This window comes from Marmota flaviventris, chromosome 12, assembly GCF_047511675.1.
Source record: "Marmota flaviventris isolate mMarFla1 chromosome 12, mMarFla1.hap1, whole genome shotgun sequence".
In the NCBI taxonomy this organism is placed as follows: Eukaryota; Metazoa; Chordata; class Mammalia; order Rodentia; family Sciuridae; genus Marmota; species Marmota flaviventris.
The window spans coordinates 11,726,921-11,745,235 of record NC_092509.1 but is presented as its reverse complement, the minus strand read 5'-3'; the positions used below and the strand labels follow the sequence as shown (position 1 = coordinate 11,745,235).

The 18,315-nt window shown below is 52.3% G+C and overlaps 1 protein-coding gene across 4 annotated transcripts; it reads right to left on the bottom strand.

The window, feature by feature from the left end:
- Positions 1–255: 255 nt before the first annotated feature.
- On the bottom strand, positions 256–15,001 carry Ntpcr (nucleoside-triphosphatase, cancer-related). 4 transcript variants are annotated; one of them, XM_027948010.2, is made up of 5 exons: positions 14,920–15,001; positions 13,491–13,653; positions 12,832–12,928; positions 7,120–7,326; positions 256–525 (listed from the first exon to the last, which is right to left on the bottom strand). In XM_027948010.2, exons 1-5 carry the CDS (start codon positions 14,951–14,953, stop codon positions 508–510), a joined length of 519 nt encoding a protein of 172 aa, XP_027803811.2. In that variant the 5' UTR covers positions 14,954–15,001; the 3' UTR covers positions 256–507. The 4 variants fall into 4 exon arrangements, with proteins under 4 accessions (XP_027803811.2, XP_027803809.2, XP_027803808.2 ...); XM_027948008.2 differs by lacking the exon at positions 256–525 and adding an exon at positions 635–799; XM_027948007.2 differs by lacking the exon at positions 256–525 and adding an exon at positions 3,865–5,275.
- Between the last annotated feature and the right edge of the window lie 3,314 nt (positions 15,002–18,315).

Below are 18,315 nucleotides of genomic sequence, written 5' to 3'. Positions count from 1 at the left end.
GGGCTGACCTTCCTCTTGACTGGCCAGCCCAGTGCTGAGAACAGTTTGCTCTGCAGTCTTACCACCTGCTTTGAGGACAGCCATTGGCCCTTTTCCTGGAAGGGAAAAAAGGCTCAAAAGTTAAAATAATGCACCCAAGCCAACGACCCAGGCAGGGCACTGAAGGAACCTCGCTCTTGCTGCCCTTCAGCCTGAGCGTCAAGTGGCAAGGGCCGCTCCAAGGCCGGGTGGCCCACCCACAGAAGGACCCGTGTATTTGAAACACCAGGTTTGCTTTAATTTTATTTAGCAATTAATGGAGAAATACACAAGAGATAGGGGAGAACCCCAAATAACTTTCCTAGGAAACAAGACTTCGTGCTGCAGGAGACAGAACCCAGGAGAGGCCTTTAACTTTCAGGACCTGCGGTGAACAGGCAGTGAGCTTGCTGTCCACTCAGCAACACTAGGACAAACTTCAATGGAGCAAATTCCAGTGACTACTAGCGCCTTTGCTTGGTTCCTGCTTTACCAGACCACATGCAGCTGAAGAAGAAATGAACAGAAAGCCCTGAGCGTGAGCAGGCTGTGAGGGGCTGTGGTCAGCACATGGCCACCCTGACCTGCTGAACCTTGTGGGAAGCAGCTGTCAGCCTTCCTGGCCGCAAGGTCCAGAAGCCTGGAGGCACGGCCACTTGCAGCAGGCCACTGGGCGCCTCCTGAGGGCAGCAGTGCAGGAAGCAGCCCCACCTCACTTCCCGCTGCTCTGCACCCACTTCACAATATCCGGTAGAAGGAGGTTTCTGTTTTCCTTGGTGACCTGTGGGACAGGCAGAGAGCAGGCTTCAGAGCTCCCTCCTTCCCTCCACCCTGAGGGGAAATACCGACGAGGAGAGCCAGGAAGACTGGGAGGGAGCTGCAGCCATCCCCAGGGACGCTCTGGGATGGGACAGGTGTCTCAGTCCCACTGTCAGCTCTGCAGAGACAACTCAAGAAGTGCCAGCAGCCAGGCACAGTGGTGCACATCTATGACCCGAGCGACTCAGAAGGCTGGGGCGGGAGGATCCAAGTTCAAGGCCAGCCTCAGCAACTTAGTGAGACCCTGTCCCAAAATAAAAACTAAAAAGGGGCAGGGCTGTGGCCCAGTGATTAAGCACCCTGGATTCAATCCTGGTACCAACAAACCAAGTGACAGCAGCTTTGAGTGCTGGGGGATCCAAACTTGGGAAGAGCGTGAACCAGGAGCTGCAGGGTGGTATGGAGGTGGGAGGGCAAGCGGGACAGTCACACTGGGACAGAAGGAGCCACCAGAGACCCAGGGGCACCCAGAACCCTGAATGTGCTCCCAAGTCAACAGAACTACCTGGGCCCCCAGGGACTTGGGGGACCTGAGTGTAGCAAGAGGACGGGCTGAGCCAGAGAAGTGACAGGACAAGGCACAGAAGGTGACTGAGCCTTCTGACCCCAGCATGTGTCCTCCATCAGACACAAATGGGTCAACCAAGACAGCCAGAGTCTGTTCCAGCCCACTTGCCCCGCTGCTGCATGTCTCCCTCACCACCAGACTCGGCCAGACTCAGCCAGACTCGGCCCTTACCTCCAGACTGGGACCTCACCACAGGACTCAGCCCTCACTGCCAGACTCAGCCCTCAACCCCAGACTCAAGCAGAATCAGAGCATGCAGAGGGCTCAGGGAGGGCAGGACTGACTCCTCCTGTCGCAGGCCCACACGGATACCTGCTCAACACACACAGGCAAGGACACCTCAGAAAGGACCCTGACATCGTGGAATTCACAGAGCAGGAGATGGGTAATGTGAATGGGGGGAGGGGTGACCAAGGACTGCTCAGAAGGGGCCAGAGAGGCGCAGGACCTGGAGGGGTAGCCCAGGGCTTCCACAGCTGGATGCACCTGGGCATGGAGGGACCTGGGCAAAGACCCCTGGTATGGGGAAGGGACGCACTGGAGGCCTGCAGAGGCCAGTGAGGGCAGGCCTGAGAGGAGCAGCGGGCCCCAGCAGCCAGCTCTGGTTTGACTGTCCACCAAGGTCCATGTCTGGAAAACTAAACTCTCTGCACATGGCATTTGGGGCTGGGGTCTTTGGGAGACGATTCGGATTAGATAAGGACACCAGGTGGGGTCCCGGAACCTCATCAGTGGCTCTGTGAGAAGGGGAAGCGGCCCCAGATAGCACCACGCTTCTCCCCACATGTGGAAGGGAGGTGGTCACTAAGTGTTGACCTATGTCTCCCAGAGAGGGCAGTGGTGCCAGGGCTTCTCCAGGTGGACCTCCTACCTGATTTCTCTGTGTGATGGTGGTGGGGTTACAGAGACATAATTCATACATCATAAAACTCACCTCCAGAGTAGAATTCAGTGTTTAGCACATTCAAAGTCTGCGATCCTCACGCTATCTAAGATCAGAACATGTCATCACCCCACAAAGAAACCCCATCTTGTTACCCCTGCCTACCCTCCCTGACCACATCTACCCGCTGTCTGATAACTCTGCCTCTGCTGGACACTAAGTGAGTGGGACCACGGTGTGGGACTCTGGCCATGGCCCATCTGGTACATCATTTGCCAGCCTCTTCTCCCCTCTGTGCTTGTCTCCCACTCTGGCTGGAGCCTCTGAAGCAAAAGGCTGACCATCTGGGTGTAGTCCAACTTACCGATTCTTCCTTTGTTGTTTAAGTTTGGGGTGTTCTTTCAAACAAGGCTTTGCCTAACTGCTGTTCACAAACACGTACTCCTATATTTTCTCCCAAGAGTTCCATAGATTCACCTCTTATATTTAAATCTATGACCTATTTCGAGTTCATTTTGTGCCCAGTGTGAAGTAAGAGTCCAACTCTGTTCTCTTGCATGTGGATATCCAGTTTTCCAGTTCCATTTGTGGAAAACACTGCTCTTTCCCCCATTGTACCACCCAGGCTCCCTCACAGAAATCAACTGGTCACAGACTAAGAGTCTATTTTTGAACTTCCCACTCTCTTCCAAAGGTTTCCATGTCTACCCTGCACTAGTGCCATAGTTTCAACTACTCTGAGTGAAACTTAAAATCAGGAAGTGTGAGTCCTCCAACATTATTCTTTTTGCAGATTAATCGGCTGGGCCCCTTGTATTTTCATGTGCATTTCAGGATCGGCCTCTCAATTTCTGCACAAAGACCTGACCACCACTGACTTCTGATATCACAGTATCCAGCATCAGGCGCTGGCCCTGGCTCTGCATCCAGAGAACAGGTGTGTGGAACCGGGGACAGTACAGGATTCCCAATAAGAAGAAAACAATTTATGTCCTATTTGTTTAAAATACACACAGCAAGAAGAGCATGAGGTCTAAAAACTTCCAAATTAGAACTTGGGACCTAGCATCTAGTACACTTGTGATCCTTCAACCCCAAAGCGAAAACTGAAAGAATAAAAATGGCTTGGTGGAAGAAGCAAGTTTAAGGGTCTGGATTCTGACCATAAAAGTAGAGTTTGGTTAAATTAACACATTTATAAAGCAGAAAAATCAAATAACTTCTAAGCATCTGAGCTCATGTGGCCAAATCACATGCCTCATCCCCAGGAATGAAGGCAGCAGGGTCGTGGGATCACACCAGTGCTCAGACTCTGGAGTCACCGAGGACAGTGGGCACGGTCACTACTGCAGGCTCTGGTGGATGCTGCCTCCCGCCTCACATGCTGCTGGCGGGGCGAGTCTGCAGGCTGAGCCTGCAGGTCTGCTCTGCCCTGTTCATCAGGAAACTACAGGAAGTACACATCACCCTTTCCAGGCCCCTTGATCCAAAAGGCTTTCACCTTCTGCCTCTCCGGCATCAACACAGCCATTACCTGTTGTTTTCATAACTAGCCTCCATTAGCCAAATACTAAAATAAGTTTAAAAATTTTTTTTAAAGTTTTCAGTGGTTAGATTTACAGAGCAATAGGCTTTAGAAGCCATAAAAAAAAATTCAGCCAAAGTCCTGAAAGAGCAGCATAACTTCAAGAAGGCCTTGGTCAGTGCCCAAGCCTCGGTGGAGTCCCTGCACCTCCAAGACCTTCCTGTGGCTGAAAGGTCTCCAGGCAGAACAAGCAGGACCAGGAGCCCAGTGGCACACAGCAGGTCAGGGAAGCACCTGGGCTGACTGAGGTGGGACTGCTGACATCAGCAGCTCAGCTTCTGTTGGAACAGAGGAGGACAGCAGCCAGCAAGGCAGGAGCATGTCCAGGGCAGAAGGCAGCACACACAGCACAAACAGCACCCCAGCTGCAGCCAGGGACTCAAGCCAGATGAGGCGCCAGGCTCATGGCCCCCCGAGGTGCCGGCTGCAGAGGATCTGAACCTTGCCAATGCTGTGATGCAGGCTGGAAGGCAGAACAAGTTGGTGACTTCTCTCAGAGACAAACGGCAGCGATGCCAAAGTCCACTCCGAGCTCGAAAGCAAGTCACTGGAGACAAACTCTTGTCCCAGGCAGCCACTCTCCTGATCCTCCTCCTGCCTAAGGCCAGTACTCAAGCAGCACTTGGAGAGGCCTTCTGGCCCCTCCAGAGACCTGTCCACCCTGCCTGGCCTTCCCTTCTGCCCAGCCATGGCTGGATGCATCCCACAGCTGGACGTATCCCAAGCACGCTTGCTTGGCAGGTCCCCTCCATGCAGCAGGGCTGCTGTCCTCACTGGGGAGCCTGCAGGGGAGAGAGCAGCACCCACAGGCTCCCGAGGGCAGAGAGGCAGGTCCACCACAGCTCTCCGGCCACACCTGCGGGGCATGTAGGCGACTCTTCTGGCTGACTTTCTTCATCTACTTACACACCAGAGAATGTCCTCATTTCTGCCTCACCTGCCCCACACGATCTGGAGAGCCTGGGACACGCAGCCAAGGTGTGCAGTTCTGCCTCTGCACAGAGTGTTCTCCCCAGGTTCCTGAGGGACCTTCACCTTGGCAGAGTCCTCTGGGTGCCCGGGTGCTGCTCCTAGCCTGGAGCGGAGCTGTGCCTCTGGCCCCTGGTCTGACAGGGGTCTCCACAGTCACTGCTTCTGCCTGAGTCAGGGGCCGCTTTTCTCTCGCTGCCCTCAAGACTCGTCCCAATGTCCAAGACTTGGTGCTGAGGCTCTTGGCATGGACACTTGGTCTATCTTGCTGAGGGTCACCAGGCTTTTTGAATCTGTAGGTTTGTATCCTTTAACAAACATGGGAGATCTGGGCTACTGCACCTTACTGTCCCCAGGGCTCGCTGGTTTTGTTCATTCTGCCCGCTCTGTGGGTAAACTGTTGCTCCGTCTTCAAATCCACCGGTTCTTTCTTCTGTCAACCACAGAAAGGTGGGCGTGTGGATTAACTTCTTAATTTGGTTACTGTGTTTCATGGTTCTATAATTTTCCTGGGATCCTCCTATCTTCTCTATTTTTGCTAAGACTTTCACTCTGAGACTTTCTATTCTTTGTTTGCTTCAAGGGCCTGTGACGGTCACTGAGACAGCAGCCAGACGCTGGGCTCAATCCCACCCTGTGACCCCAATACAGTGGCTGGAAGCCAGTATCTGCTGGCCGCCTCTTCTCCCCCAAGGCACAGCACTCCCAGCAGCCGAGTCTGTCATGCCACCGCTTGGGTCCAGAGGTCCCCAGCCCACCTGCCTCCTCCTCCCCGTCTCTCAGGCTTTCTGCTTGTCCTACAGATGACATCGAGGCTCTGTGGCAGCGAGGAGAACTAGATGTGATCCCCCCCACCCTGCCCCAAGTTTTTCTGAAGAGTAAAGCTGTTTGCCTGGCACCGACTCTGGGGGCACCTTCCCCCCCACGCCATGCACTCCAGCCCCTCCCACCTGTGTGCTCACCAAGTGGGGGTGGGGGAGGGCCTTCTCCTTTCTCTTCCCCACCCCTCCCCTCTGCTCAGACTCCTCCCTTCTGTGCCCCTCCTGCCTCATGGTCCTCGTTCCTCACAGGTGCCTGCTCCAGGGACGCTGCAGACAGAGGACATTCTCAGACATGGATTTAGACATCCACTGTGTCTTAGGATCGGAAAGGACCCAAGACCACATGTAAGCCAGCTGCTAAGGTCTACTGACAAGGAAACGAGGTTCTGATTTGTAAGCCAGGACCAGAAGGGGCCCCCCTGCGCTCTCAGAGCTGATGCTTCATGTACCCTCATTAGTAGCAGTGACAGCCCTGCCTGGAGGACGATCTCCCCTCTGGAGCGGCCTCATCTCAGGACCCAGCACTCACTCTGCACATGGCCCTCAGCTCCCTTGACCCTCCTCAGGACTTTTGGGTCCCTGGTGCTAACACTACCAGCCTTACAGCATGAAGGTGCCATCTTGTGACCTTTTGGCACTCATTGCCTCTACGTCCACAGACACCGTCATCACAAACCTCTACCACAGAGGCAGTGTGCAGAGGGGCAGGAGGGCAGCACTTGGCTCAGAGGCCACTGACATGAGGACTTGGCCTCACGCCTATCCAGCCTCCACTGAGACGTCACCTCCTGGGACAGACCTCCCCTGAGTGCTGCCCACCACCAGGCCACCTGGCCGTGCTGCCGGGCCTCCCTTCCCCACACAGGGCATCCGGCTCCTGTACTCGGCCACCTGCACTCGGCCACAAGCTCTCCAGGAACAGACCCACCAAGATGTGAAACAATGCCGTGCACAAAAATAGGTACTCAGCTGGCACCTACCAAGAAAGTGCACACGTGAGAGGTGCGCATGCCTCGCTGGTCAGCTGGTCCAAGGCTAACAGCTGTTCACCAGCCACAGGATGCTCGGTGGCAACATCACACCAGGGCCCACAGGCCAGGTGGTCTTGCCACTGCTCACTCTACTGCAGCCCCACTGAGAAGCCGACACCTTTCACTTGCCACCTGCACCTGGGAGGCTTTTATCCTGGGGTGGGAACAGCAAGCAGAGCTCGCCAGGGGCACTCGAAGGCACAGAGGAGGGCAGGAGGGGGCAGTGGAGCAGATGCAGGGGCAGGGGAGGGCGGGAGGGGGCCACGGGGACAAGACACTAGGTGGCCCCCATGGTCTGTCAATGTGTAGAGGATGGTTTCATTCTAAATCCCTAAAATCAGACCTGCTGACATTGCAGTAGGGGGGAGTGGCATGTCAAGGCCCAGGAGCAGGCGAGGGTGCTGCCCGTGCTAATGGGTACTCACACTGAACACTTTCACGTCAGGCCTGCTCCGGATCTCCTCCACCAGGGCCAGCAGCTTTCCCTTGGGAATGGGGATGGTGCCCAGGACGACGGTCCCTGGTGAGGACAGTGTCTGGCGCACAGCCTGGATGAAGGGCTGGCTGAAGAGCTCCATCTTCCCGATCTCGTCAATGACACACACTCTGCGCCCAGGGCCACCGGAACCCACCTAGGGATGGAGAAACACACTGGACACCAGGCCACACCACTCGCGCGGCCCGAGGGCCAGACTGTCCTTGCATGCAGACCTAGGACAAGGGCTCCCAGGAGCTTGCGGCATGGAGCACTTGGTTCCCCAAGCCCTGGCTTCCTGCAATATGTCTATTCCTCTGCAATGGTCCCAAGAGTGACCACACTTCATATTTATATGTACCCAGAAAATAGATGGCACCCAAATATCTCAAGTTTAAAAGAAACAAGACAGCAAGGCTGAGACCCTAAGATCCTGGTCTCCTGACCTGGATTCTGAGTCTTCTCCGAGACATCTGGACGACCACTGGGCCGTTCCCTGCTTGGGCCCTTCCCTGCTTGGGCCCAGCTGCGGCAGAAGCTGCTCCACAGAGCGCCAGTGTCCCTCTCAGGGCTGGGGTGGCTCAGGTGGAGGCCCCTCCTACATGTCCTAACCTCACACAAACCGTCACCTAGCCCAACACACGGGTCCTCCAGGCTGGGAGAGCTGTCCTGGGGCCAAAGAGGTCCTGCCAGCTGACAGGTGGCATGCAGAATAAAGAGCCCCTCCTCGTGACAAGGGCCCCAAGTACCACTCTGGAGGCTTAGGCCTGTGAGGCCCCATGATAGATTAACAGCCCTGCTCTGGCCCCAGTTCCCTGGCAAATACAGACCCAACCGTGATGGGAGGCCTCCCAGGTACTGCTGCCCATTGCCCTAGCTGCTCCAGGATGACCAGAACCTCCCTCCATGGACGCCCTCAGAGTGGGCACCAGGCATCCCTGAGCACAGCATGGTCAGGCCTCTGACCACTGTGAGGCAGGTGTCCGCATTTCCTATAGGGGTACCCCACGGAGAGCACACTGAGGGCTCTGGAGTCCAACACAAGATGTCCCACTCCGAGGCCCCACCCACGCCTGTGCATCACATCCTGCATACACCTTCCTCCAGGAACAAGGAACAGTGTCCAAGAAATCCCTCTCACCGTGAAGAAGCCGCTCTCCAAGGTGGGCAGCACTCATGTGCCCAGGTGGACAGAGGCACAGGCACGAACCCCATGTGTGTGGGTGGCGAGTGGCATGTGCACAGAGCGTGCTCAGCCAGCGGCCTGCTGAGCTGTGGACCCATGGCAGGTACAGGGACTGCTGTCCTCATGCCTGCAGCATTCACAACCGTTTTCAAAAAATTCACACTCTAGTAAAAATGCTGATCGATATTTGAACTTTGGAGAAGAGCTTTGATCTCTGCTGCCTGCTGTCCTTCTCCTTATTAGAAGCTGCCTGTGGGGAAGCGAACAGACTCCCTGCTACAGGGAGTGGTGATGACCTATGTCTAACTGGCAAGTAGCTGGGGGCAGTCCTGGCTTGGGGTTCAGCACCCCAAGGCGCCACGCCTTGGTGGGACAGGCACTCCAAGGACAGCAGTTCAACCTGCTTGCCACTAGGGCTTACGGAGGAGTCCACTCTCATCAGAGCCCCGTGAACAGGGCACCCGGGAAGATGCTAAGTGGGGAGAGGGAGGAACCGCACTACAGCCACAGAAAGGAGGCTGTCTGGAAAATGACCATGTTCTCTCCAACAGCACGGCCTTCGCTACACACAGTTCCTGTTACCCCATGTGGCCTCCAGCCCAGTCTCAATTCCACAGTTCAGGACAGTTCTGCCTCACAGAAGCTGTGCCACCCAGCAAGGCCTCGGGCACCCCCTCTGCAAAACAGGAACACGGCGGCAGCGTTCTGAGGACTGAGCCTCCAGCCTGACGGAGTCTGCAATCAGTGACAGCCAACACTACCACGCTGCCATCAGCACCCGGCAATGCAGAAGGACCAACACATGAGAAAGCAAAGGCAATTTTTCAAAGAACAAAATTACAATTATAATTGTAATTAAAGTAGTATGGTATTGGTACAAAAATGAAAGGATCAACAGAAGGTAACAGCTGACCCTGAAACATCACACACACTAGGGTTTTAAAATATGATTTATGAAGCATGATACACTAATTGGAAGTGAGTTGTTTAATAAATGGTTTTAGCAAGCAAGCTAAGTATCTGGAAGGAACCCAACTGTCTCCTTGTGTTACATTCAAAATAAATCCAGACGGACTGACTGAAAGCAAAAGCACAGAAAAGAAGAAAAGTAAAGTAAAAGTTTATGTTAATTTTGAATAGGGCAAAGCTTTCCTTATGTTTAAAAAAAAAACTCCAAAATAAAGTGACAAACAGAAAAATAGAATCAATAAATATAAAAAGGTTATCTGCCTTACAAAAGATTTCTTAAGCCAAAGAGGAATAAATGGGAAGATAATGAAACAATTTAGACTAAAAAAAAAAAAAAACCCCAAACAATTGAAAACCATTTAACCTCATCAGTACCTTAAAAATGGAAATCAAAACTAAGAAGTGTTTTCCAAGTGTAAATCAGTGTGCCCACAAAGTGCCTGAAACAAGCCTGCGCTCACACTGGCAGGGGGAGAGTGGCCCTGAGAGCGCAGGCTCCTCCCACCCACACTGCCCATCAGGCCCCACAGAGAACAGCACAGCTAGGTGCAGAGCTCCTGCAGGGGACTTGGTGGCAAGGCCAGTTCCCCTTAGGAACAAGGTGTCCATACAGAGGGAGCCACGGCTACATGGAAGGTGAAATCCTCACTCTGAGATAGCAGATCATCAAACTTCAGTTTTGAAGATTATTAAATTATGAGACATCTTCCAGGCCACTCAGACCACAGGAAAATCAAACCACGCCAATAAAATGACAGGGGCTGCTCCCGAGTTCTGGACAACTGAACAGACACACCAGGCAGAGCCGGGCAGAAGCACAGCGGGCCCACAGCGGCTGTGCCAGTGACAAGGCCTGACCTACTCATATTTTCTTTCTTCTTTTTAAATATTTTACAACATTTCTTTTACCATGCGCAGAGAAAATTTCAATATTTAGGAAAATAATAAGTGACAGCTCTCAGTCAAGGAGAGGTGTCAGCCCTGGGGTGAGCCATCAACACAGTTGGGCCTGAGGGGCTTCCTAGAGGTCTAGATCCTTTCCCACCAGCATCTGCCCTCCTCCCTTCCCCACCCGCGCCCCTGCTCTGCTCCATCTCCGCTTTGTCTGCAGGGAGTAGCAGACACCCACGCTAAGGCAGCAACCTGAGCCTCCTGGCCTCCCCTGCCCCAAGCTGCTGCCAGCTCCCGGCACATCCTGCTTCCCTAGGGACGAATGGGCAAACCACGCTGGTCCAAACCGAGAATTATTTTTCTTACATTTTTCAGAGTATTTTTAAAAGGACTCAACCAGCTTTTCACCCCTAGTGAAGCTCTTACACATAAGAGACAGTTCTTCACTTTGTCAGAGCCTTTCCTAGATCCTGGCGCCCCAACCTCGACACTGCAGCCCTGGATGGAGGGCCTCACCTGCCCCACTGGGGTTTCCAAAGCTTCCAGCCCACCTGGTCACCACCTGCCAACAGCAAAACTTGTCTGCCCCTATTTTTGTTGCCTAGTCTTTTTGTTTTTATAAAAGTTAAACACTAGTTCCTTCTCCTTTCTTCATCACAATAGTGGGGGGGGGGGGCAGGGGAGAGGAGAAATATTTTAGCTCCAGAAAAGAAATCCAGGCCCTAACTGGGCAGGGACGCCCGGTAGAGGGCTGCTCCCACCTGGCACCTGAAGGTCTGGGCTGCTGGTCAGCACAGAGCTTGTCTTTGTTTCCTAATTAAGAAGACAGATGCAGGCTCTTGTTGTGGTCAGTATGGGGATGCTTATGTAAGCCTGCAGCCAGACATGAGGCACGCGCCCTCTCTCCCAGAACTCTGCCTGCCGACAGGAAGTAAAAATCAATCCAGTGTATTGATCTGATGCTCAGAGCCAGGCTCTTCAGTGGGAATTTCATTAGACACATTTCACTTGCTGTTTGGACACTTAGATAGAGGTATTTTAAGGAAAAATACCACATTCTCTGACTGTTCCCAGGGAACAGCACAGGGAAGGTTTCCAGAGAACAAGGAGGGGGAGGTAAGCACAACCGAGGAGGCCAAGGAGACTGAACCCTTTTGCTGTGGCCCCCCAACCAGGGCATAAGACCCCGCCTACTTGAGGCACCCTGGGCAGGCTGGATCTCAACTCCAGCAGTCTTGGCAACCACCAACTGCGCTCTGGGGCTGAGGGGCAGAAGGGCACAAGCTGGGAGGAGGGAGTGCCAACTATAAAGATGGTGAGTGCTGGGAGCCTAAGACGGGAACAGCCCTGACATCTGTGGAAGACAAGGAAGTCAGACTCCAGTCCTGGTGTGGTAGAAAGCCCTAGAAGGTTTATAATAGGTTCTTGAGATAAGTTCATACCACTCCATTTCACAAAAGTAAGTCTAAGATCCGCAGCAAGGCCCCTAGCCTGCACCTCGGCCCCACCCTCACCAATCCTACTTCCTCCTCCTCCTCCTGCCACCTAGAAGATTCTCCCTGGACCACCCCTCCCCAGTCATCCCAACACTCTCTCCTCTTAGCTTCCTCTTGGTGGATGTCAGCTCCTCAGGGACCCCTTCCTGGCCTCCTAGCCCCACCCATCCCTTGCTGCTCTCACAGCAGTGCGGCAGGGGTCCCAGCCTCACCCACATCCACTGCCCGGCTGCTAGGCTGAGTCTCCAGAGGTGAGCTTATGTATGTTTTGTTCATGACCCTGAACTTGATCCAGGACTTGATAATATGTGACAAATAGACGCAAAAACAGATAATAGTCAACAAAACCAAAAGCTGGTTCTTTGAAAAGATCGTCTAAGTTGAAAAACCTTTAACTAGACTGATTAGGGAAAAAACAGGAGAAGAGCTATGAATAAAGAAGGAATGAAAGAAATTTCAGCCAACACAACCAAGTTTACAAAATAAAATAAATTTGTAACTTAGATGAAATGAACAAATTATCAAAAGGCACAAATTACCACAATGAACCCAGTAAGAAATCAAAAACCAGCAGATGTATAACAAGTAGAGATTAAACTCATAATTAAAAAGCTTCTCATAAAAAGCTTTTTAGGCCTGTGTGGCTTCCATGCATTCAAAGAAAAATGAATAACAACCATTCACAAAGTCTTCCAAAAATCAGAGGAGGGAGACCAGTATTGCCCTAAGATCAAAGCCAAAGATGCCAAGAAAATAAAGTGAGAACACAGCCCTCTGAACACAGATGCAGACTCCTGGGTCTCAACAATGAACAGCAACAGAGAAAGGGCTCCACACTCAGGGAAGCAAGGCAGTTCAGTCTTTGTGGTGTGGGTAGCTGGACTTGGGAGCCTTCCTGGTCACCCTAATGTGGAGTACCCATATGTGCCAAACAAGAGGCAAGGCCTTCGTGTGCAGCCCAGGGTATCTCATGCTGCATTTCTTAGCTCAACTCTTTAGAGAGTTTAAACCATAAACTGCACAACTGTCCTCCCTGCAGGAGCAAACGTCATTCTGCTCCCCTGGCAGCCTCCGTGACGCAGAGCACAGGCAGGCTCAGGAGGCAAGAACACATACTCACGTTCCTCAAGACGGGAAGTGCCAACTGCTCAAAAGAAGTCACGTCCACCACGTACTGCCCAACCCGGCACTCGCGCTTTCCAGGCACAGGGTCTGGCCTGAAAGAAAAGACACTGCTTTGAGGAGGGGTCTGATGCTGATTCCTGTTGCAGCCCACTGCAGCACTGGCCTTCTGCATATCCACCCCAACCTTAGCAACCACCTAGTGAAGAGGCCGCTGGGAGCATTGGTCCCACTGACTCCTCTCCTGAGAACTGCGTCACACCACCAGGGCCTTGCAAGGTGACTACAGCCCCGCAGCCCCAGTACCCAAGCTGTCTGTCCAGACACAGGGCCACGAGTTACCATGGGAGAAAAGCACAGGACTCTGGCCCACATTCCAAATGAAACGTGCTTTCTGTGCTTGTTGTTCACACAGTGGTCTCCGTTTCCTTTCTCTGGCACATCTCTCGAGCCCTAGATACTTCAAGATCGGGCTCAGCCCCAAGCTCAGGGAGACACGGACTCTGAACCCTTGGGACAGGGAGGCAGAGTGGCATCCAAGGACCCCACAGGGAACTTTTGAAGAATTTAGCTTTGGTGGAATCAGAATATAAAAGCTCTGAACTTGGATAGAAGGGCAGCTTAAGGATAAAACCCACAGAAATGAAGCATCAGTACCCAACTCTGGACAGAGGCCCCCGCGTGCCGGACAAAGTGACAACATCAAATCCTGTCCTTCTCCCTCCCTTCCTGACTTCTTCTGTATAAAATCCATCCACGAGCACCCCAGAGGACTTCAAATCCTCACTGGCTTTCTGGATCAAGGTTGTTTTTCCAACCCCTGAAAAAAACAAAGAACAGGTTCATCAGGAGGTGCTCCCCTAGCACACACAACACCTGCCACTCCAGGAGGGCAACAAAGGGAGGCACAGAAGCAGGCTGCACTCAGATTTATGAATATGAATCTCACTCTGATCTTGATTGCTCCAGGTGTTACAAATGTTTCAATTCTAGCAGAAACAAACACAGTGAAAACATGAATGGCATCCTGAAGTTTATTCAGATTCTGAAACATCCTCAGAGTTGTCTCATATGCAACCCCAGCATGTGCAGAGTGCTTCCAAGATGATACCAAGATGAGTTTGCATCCAGAATTGAGCTTTGTTTCCTCTCAGGTTCACCCTCCTCACTTTTCCACCTGGGAACCAACAGGGGCCATGCTTAGATCAGAGGCTGGGTGCTGGAGACCAGGCCAACACTTACTGGTGGGAAAATCCCTTTATTCCAGTCTCCTAAAAATGCATCTCTTAAATCCCAGATCTCCTAAATCCCCCCTCACATACACCGCCTAGTAAAGTAAAGATCCAGAGTCTGCACCATGCAATGAAAAGTTCTGAAGCTCTGAAGAGGCCCTATCCATACTAAAGGCCCTGCAGAATGCTGGGCCAGGCCTACAGGAGCATCCTGATGGGGGAGATGGAATGCTGCAGGTAAGATCCAGGCTTATCTGCAGTACCGCAGTCCCCAGCCATTTACTACCAGCCTCTGCGCCTGACCCACCATAACCTCCTGTGTCTTTACTCTGAGCTGACCTCAGCTTCCACCCACGCGCTGCAGCTAAGAAGGCCAGTTCTGCGGCCTATGGAAGTCCCCGCCTACTGCAGGTGAGGCCTGCCGCTCCCAAGGCGTACTTGAAGCGTGCACTGACTCATGAGATTCTTTCGTCCTGTAACCACGAGTTTGCACGACCTGTCCACGCCAGTGCCGGCCGCCCAGGGTAACTGAATCCACGTTCCCGGCCTGCGTCACTCATTGGCTCAGAAGGGCCATCTTTTCATTTCCCTTGGGGCAAGAGCGGTTTTTGCGTGGACGTGACCTTTGCTACCTGGGGCTAAGTGAACGACATCAGGTGACGACCTCCGCCCCAGGACAGCACTGATTCGCGGCCACCAGTCTCACACTGGCGCCCCGCCACCTACGGGCCTCGGCCGCGCCCACCTGTGGCGGCGCCCGGCCTCCTCCCCCGGCGCCGAGGTCCTGCGGGTCCGGGGCCGCGGCAGCGCGAGCTCGGAGCTCTGGGGGCCCCGGCCCGCTGCCCAGCGCTCACCTGGCGGCCCGGTGAGGAACACGTGGCGCGCCATGCCGGATGGCCGAGCTCGCCGCCGCCGCCGCGTCCGGGTCGGGTCAGCCCCGCCTCAGGCCCCGCCCCGCGCCCGCGCCTCCGCCCGCGCATGCTCCGCCGGGGCCTGGGCGAGCTGCGGGAGCTGCGCGCCTCCCGGCTCGGAGACCCCTGGGACCGGTGGGAGCTCGCGCGTGGCTCTCGGTGCTGGCTTGCGGGTGGTGTCGGCTACTGAACCTTTGCTGCGCCAAGTATCCCGAGTTCTGCCCTGGGGTCGCCCCTTTGCTGCAGGCCCCCAGGCTGCGGCTTGGGCCCTCTGCTGCGGGTCCACCTGGGCAGGCTTCGGAAAGGAGCAGGCCCTGCTACATTGCAGCCGGGAGCTCAGTGTTCACTACCACGCTGCGGCCCAGGGCTTCACAGGCAGCTTTGAGCTTACCCTGAGGCCTGGACGCCACCTTCAAGATGAGAAGTGTCAAGACAAGGTTACACAGACCTAAAGAGCTACTTGGTTTTTATTGGAGTCTGAAAATAGAATGCGCATTAGCGATGAGCAGAGCAGAGGAGGTTGGCAGTTACATGCAGAAAGGAGCTCAACAAACGGTTACTCCCTTTATGTGGTTAAAACAGAAGGAGCTTCCTTACTGTGCTGGCTCAGGTGGGCTGGAATCTTCTGTTGCTTTAGGAAGACTGGTCTCCTTGGATGTTCAGTTTGATAACCAGGTACTTGCACAAGTGACTCCACTCTGGCTTGGTCTGGTCTGCAGGGGCCCAGTGCAGGAGCTCAGTAAACATGTCTAATAGGGGTCAGTGGGCTTAGGTGAGTCCTCGGCACACTTGCCCTTTTTCAAGAAGTTCCTAAAGTCCACTGAGTGTGAGCCACTGGTTCAGGTCCACATCCCATCTGCAGCCACACTGGGAAGCCAGTCTCCCCTGCATACCCCTGCCCCCCAATCTGAAGGATCTCAGGCAGAGAATGAAGTAGCTCCCTGCCTCACTTAACCACTTCAAATTTCCACCCATCAAAATGAAATGGCCTTAGGCCAGATTTACCTGTAAACTCCTTCAGTCTAATGTGTGGTTTGACTTGTGATCAATCATTTTCCATCCTGGCTGAGAAAGCAATTTCAGTGAGTGCTCAGCTTAATTGGGTTGTGCCCACACAACAGACCTCCTGGATTCCAGTTAGCCTGTAATATGTAGCAGTCATGTGGCCTCAGTTTCTTGCTTAAAAAGAAACAAAACAAAATTTTAAAATGAGTCAGATTTATAAGATATAGCTGTCACCACCATTTCTGCAACATTTATAACAGTATATTATTATAATAGTATATCACTTATCCCCACAGGTAATGTAATGTAGGGCCTTTTACATCTTGTACCTACATGAAAATTGGAGTCAATGAACAGGATGTAGAAAAATAAACCCATAGAAGGATCTTCCAAAAGGAAGAAAGAAAGGGAAAGGAAACATATATTCAGACAAATGTATCTCTTGTTCTAAAACACTAATTCTAAATGTTGGTTAGGTAACATTTTCTATTGCTGACAGGCAGTCTGGAAGAGGCTCACCAAAAGCATCTTGTGATGCTCAGTATGGGATCTCTGGCATGAATGTGGGTAGCTCAAGGATGTATAGAATCAAGATCTAGAGATTCAGTATTTCAGGAAAGAGAAAGAAAACTCTTCCTTAAACAGATGTTCTTTATCCATTAAAAACTACTTATTTTGGGGGAATTTCAGAGATGTTTTCACTCCATGATAATTGATTGAACACTGATTTGTACAGTTTTCTTCTATGTGTTGTGTTTTACAGTAACATCGGTAGCACAGGTTAAATAATCCTGTCTTCTAGAGATTAACAAGAGGGGACAAAGTGATTAGCAACAAAATACCATCCTGAATGGCATTTTCCTTTGTCATCTAATCAAGGTGCTGTGGACTGAGTGTGTCCCCCAAATGCATACTGAAATCCTACCCAGTATGAAGGATCAGGAGGTAGGTAGGTCACAGGGTGGAGCCGTCATGAATGGGATCTGTGCTCTTGCAAACAGGTGGAAGAGAGCTCTGCTCACTGTGCTCCCTGCCAGGTAAGCACACAAGATGATCAACATTGGCAAACCAAGAGAGACCTTCACCAAAAACCTGAGGATGTCTGCACCTTGCTCTTGGGCTGCCTGCCTTCAGAATTGTGAGAAATACATGTTTTCTATTTAAGGCACCCAATCTCTGGTATTATATAACAGTAAACTGAGCTAGTGATACTGGTCTATTGGAGATCAGGAATAGGTCCTTATTCCTCAGAAGTTTAAATACCCAAGAAATGGTGAAGCTATTATAGAAAGCAAGTTTTATTTAAGAAAGGGACAGAGACAGACTTCTCTGAAGATAAGGGGCTCCAGAGCTGGTATCCATAGGAAGGGGTGCATCTTGCTCTTTTATAGACCCCAGAACCCCTCTTTTTGATTATTGTCCTCTCTTTCTTCCTAAGAGCAGGGACATGGAGGTTAATTGTTAGCAACCCAGAGTGCCCAGGAACATGATGGCAGAGTTAACAACTCATTGTTCTCTGTTTGATAGCAAGTCCCCATCCTCTCTTCACCCCCTTCATTCCTTACCTACACTGACTGCCTGACCTTCAAACCTGCTCCAGTTTGCTGAGGAATGTGACATGTCCTGTCCACTCTGGCCAGGCAGGGCTTCAGGCAAATTGCTTTTTGGTAAAGAAAGCTTATGGGGGTAGCATAGTGAGCCCATTTTATACTCATGTTCCCAACATTCTCATCAATCTGTCTCCTTACACCAGAACACAAGGTGGACATTCCCAAGGAACATGTGACTGCAGCTCTTCTTCCTGCAGACCTTGTGCAGCCTCCCTTTGGCTAGAAGGAGCACTGTTCTTTAGGGAAGCAGTATGTGAATACCTCTTAAGTTAGAGAAGCCCAGAAAGTCTGAAAAACAAGGTTCTGTGGGGTTTTTCCATATTTCCCTTGGCCCAGGACTGTCCTAGTTTTAAAACTGCAACTCCCCTGTCTTAGGAAACCCCTCAATCCCTAACCAACCAGCGGAAATGACCAGAATTCTCTCTAGCCTCATGAAATAATGGGAGTAAACAAGATTTTCATAGTGAACTGCCAAGGGCCAGACAGGTGCAGGGCAGAGGAGGCTGGGAGCAGAGCTGCTTGGCCCTGCCGTCATCTCAGGAGGACGGAGCATTCTGCAACTGTGTTTTCTTCAGGATCAAGGTCACTCCTCCCACCTGATCCCATCAGTTGAGGATCTGTTGTGTGTAAAATAGTGTGCACTTATTCTGGTTTGAATCTGTCTCTAATGGGTAGGAACCCCAAATCCCTGCATCTAATGAGCATTCCGTGGCCAGTCTGAAGG

Coding starts and splice junctions, on each gene's coding strand:
- Ntpcr (XM_027948007.2), bottom strand. CDS start 14,953: ATGGCGCGCCACGTGTTCCTCACCGGGCCGCCAG. Junction 12,929..13,490: donor GGGCCTCTGTCCAGAGTTGG/GTACTGATGCTT, acceptor CTTTTCTTTCAG/GCCAGACCCTGTGCCTGGAA. Junction 5,276..7,119: donor CTGACGTGAAAGTGTTCAGT/GTGAGTACCCAT, acceptor TGTGGTTGACAG/AAGAAAGAACCGGTGGATTT.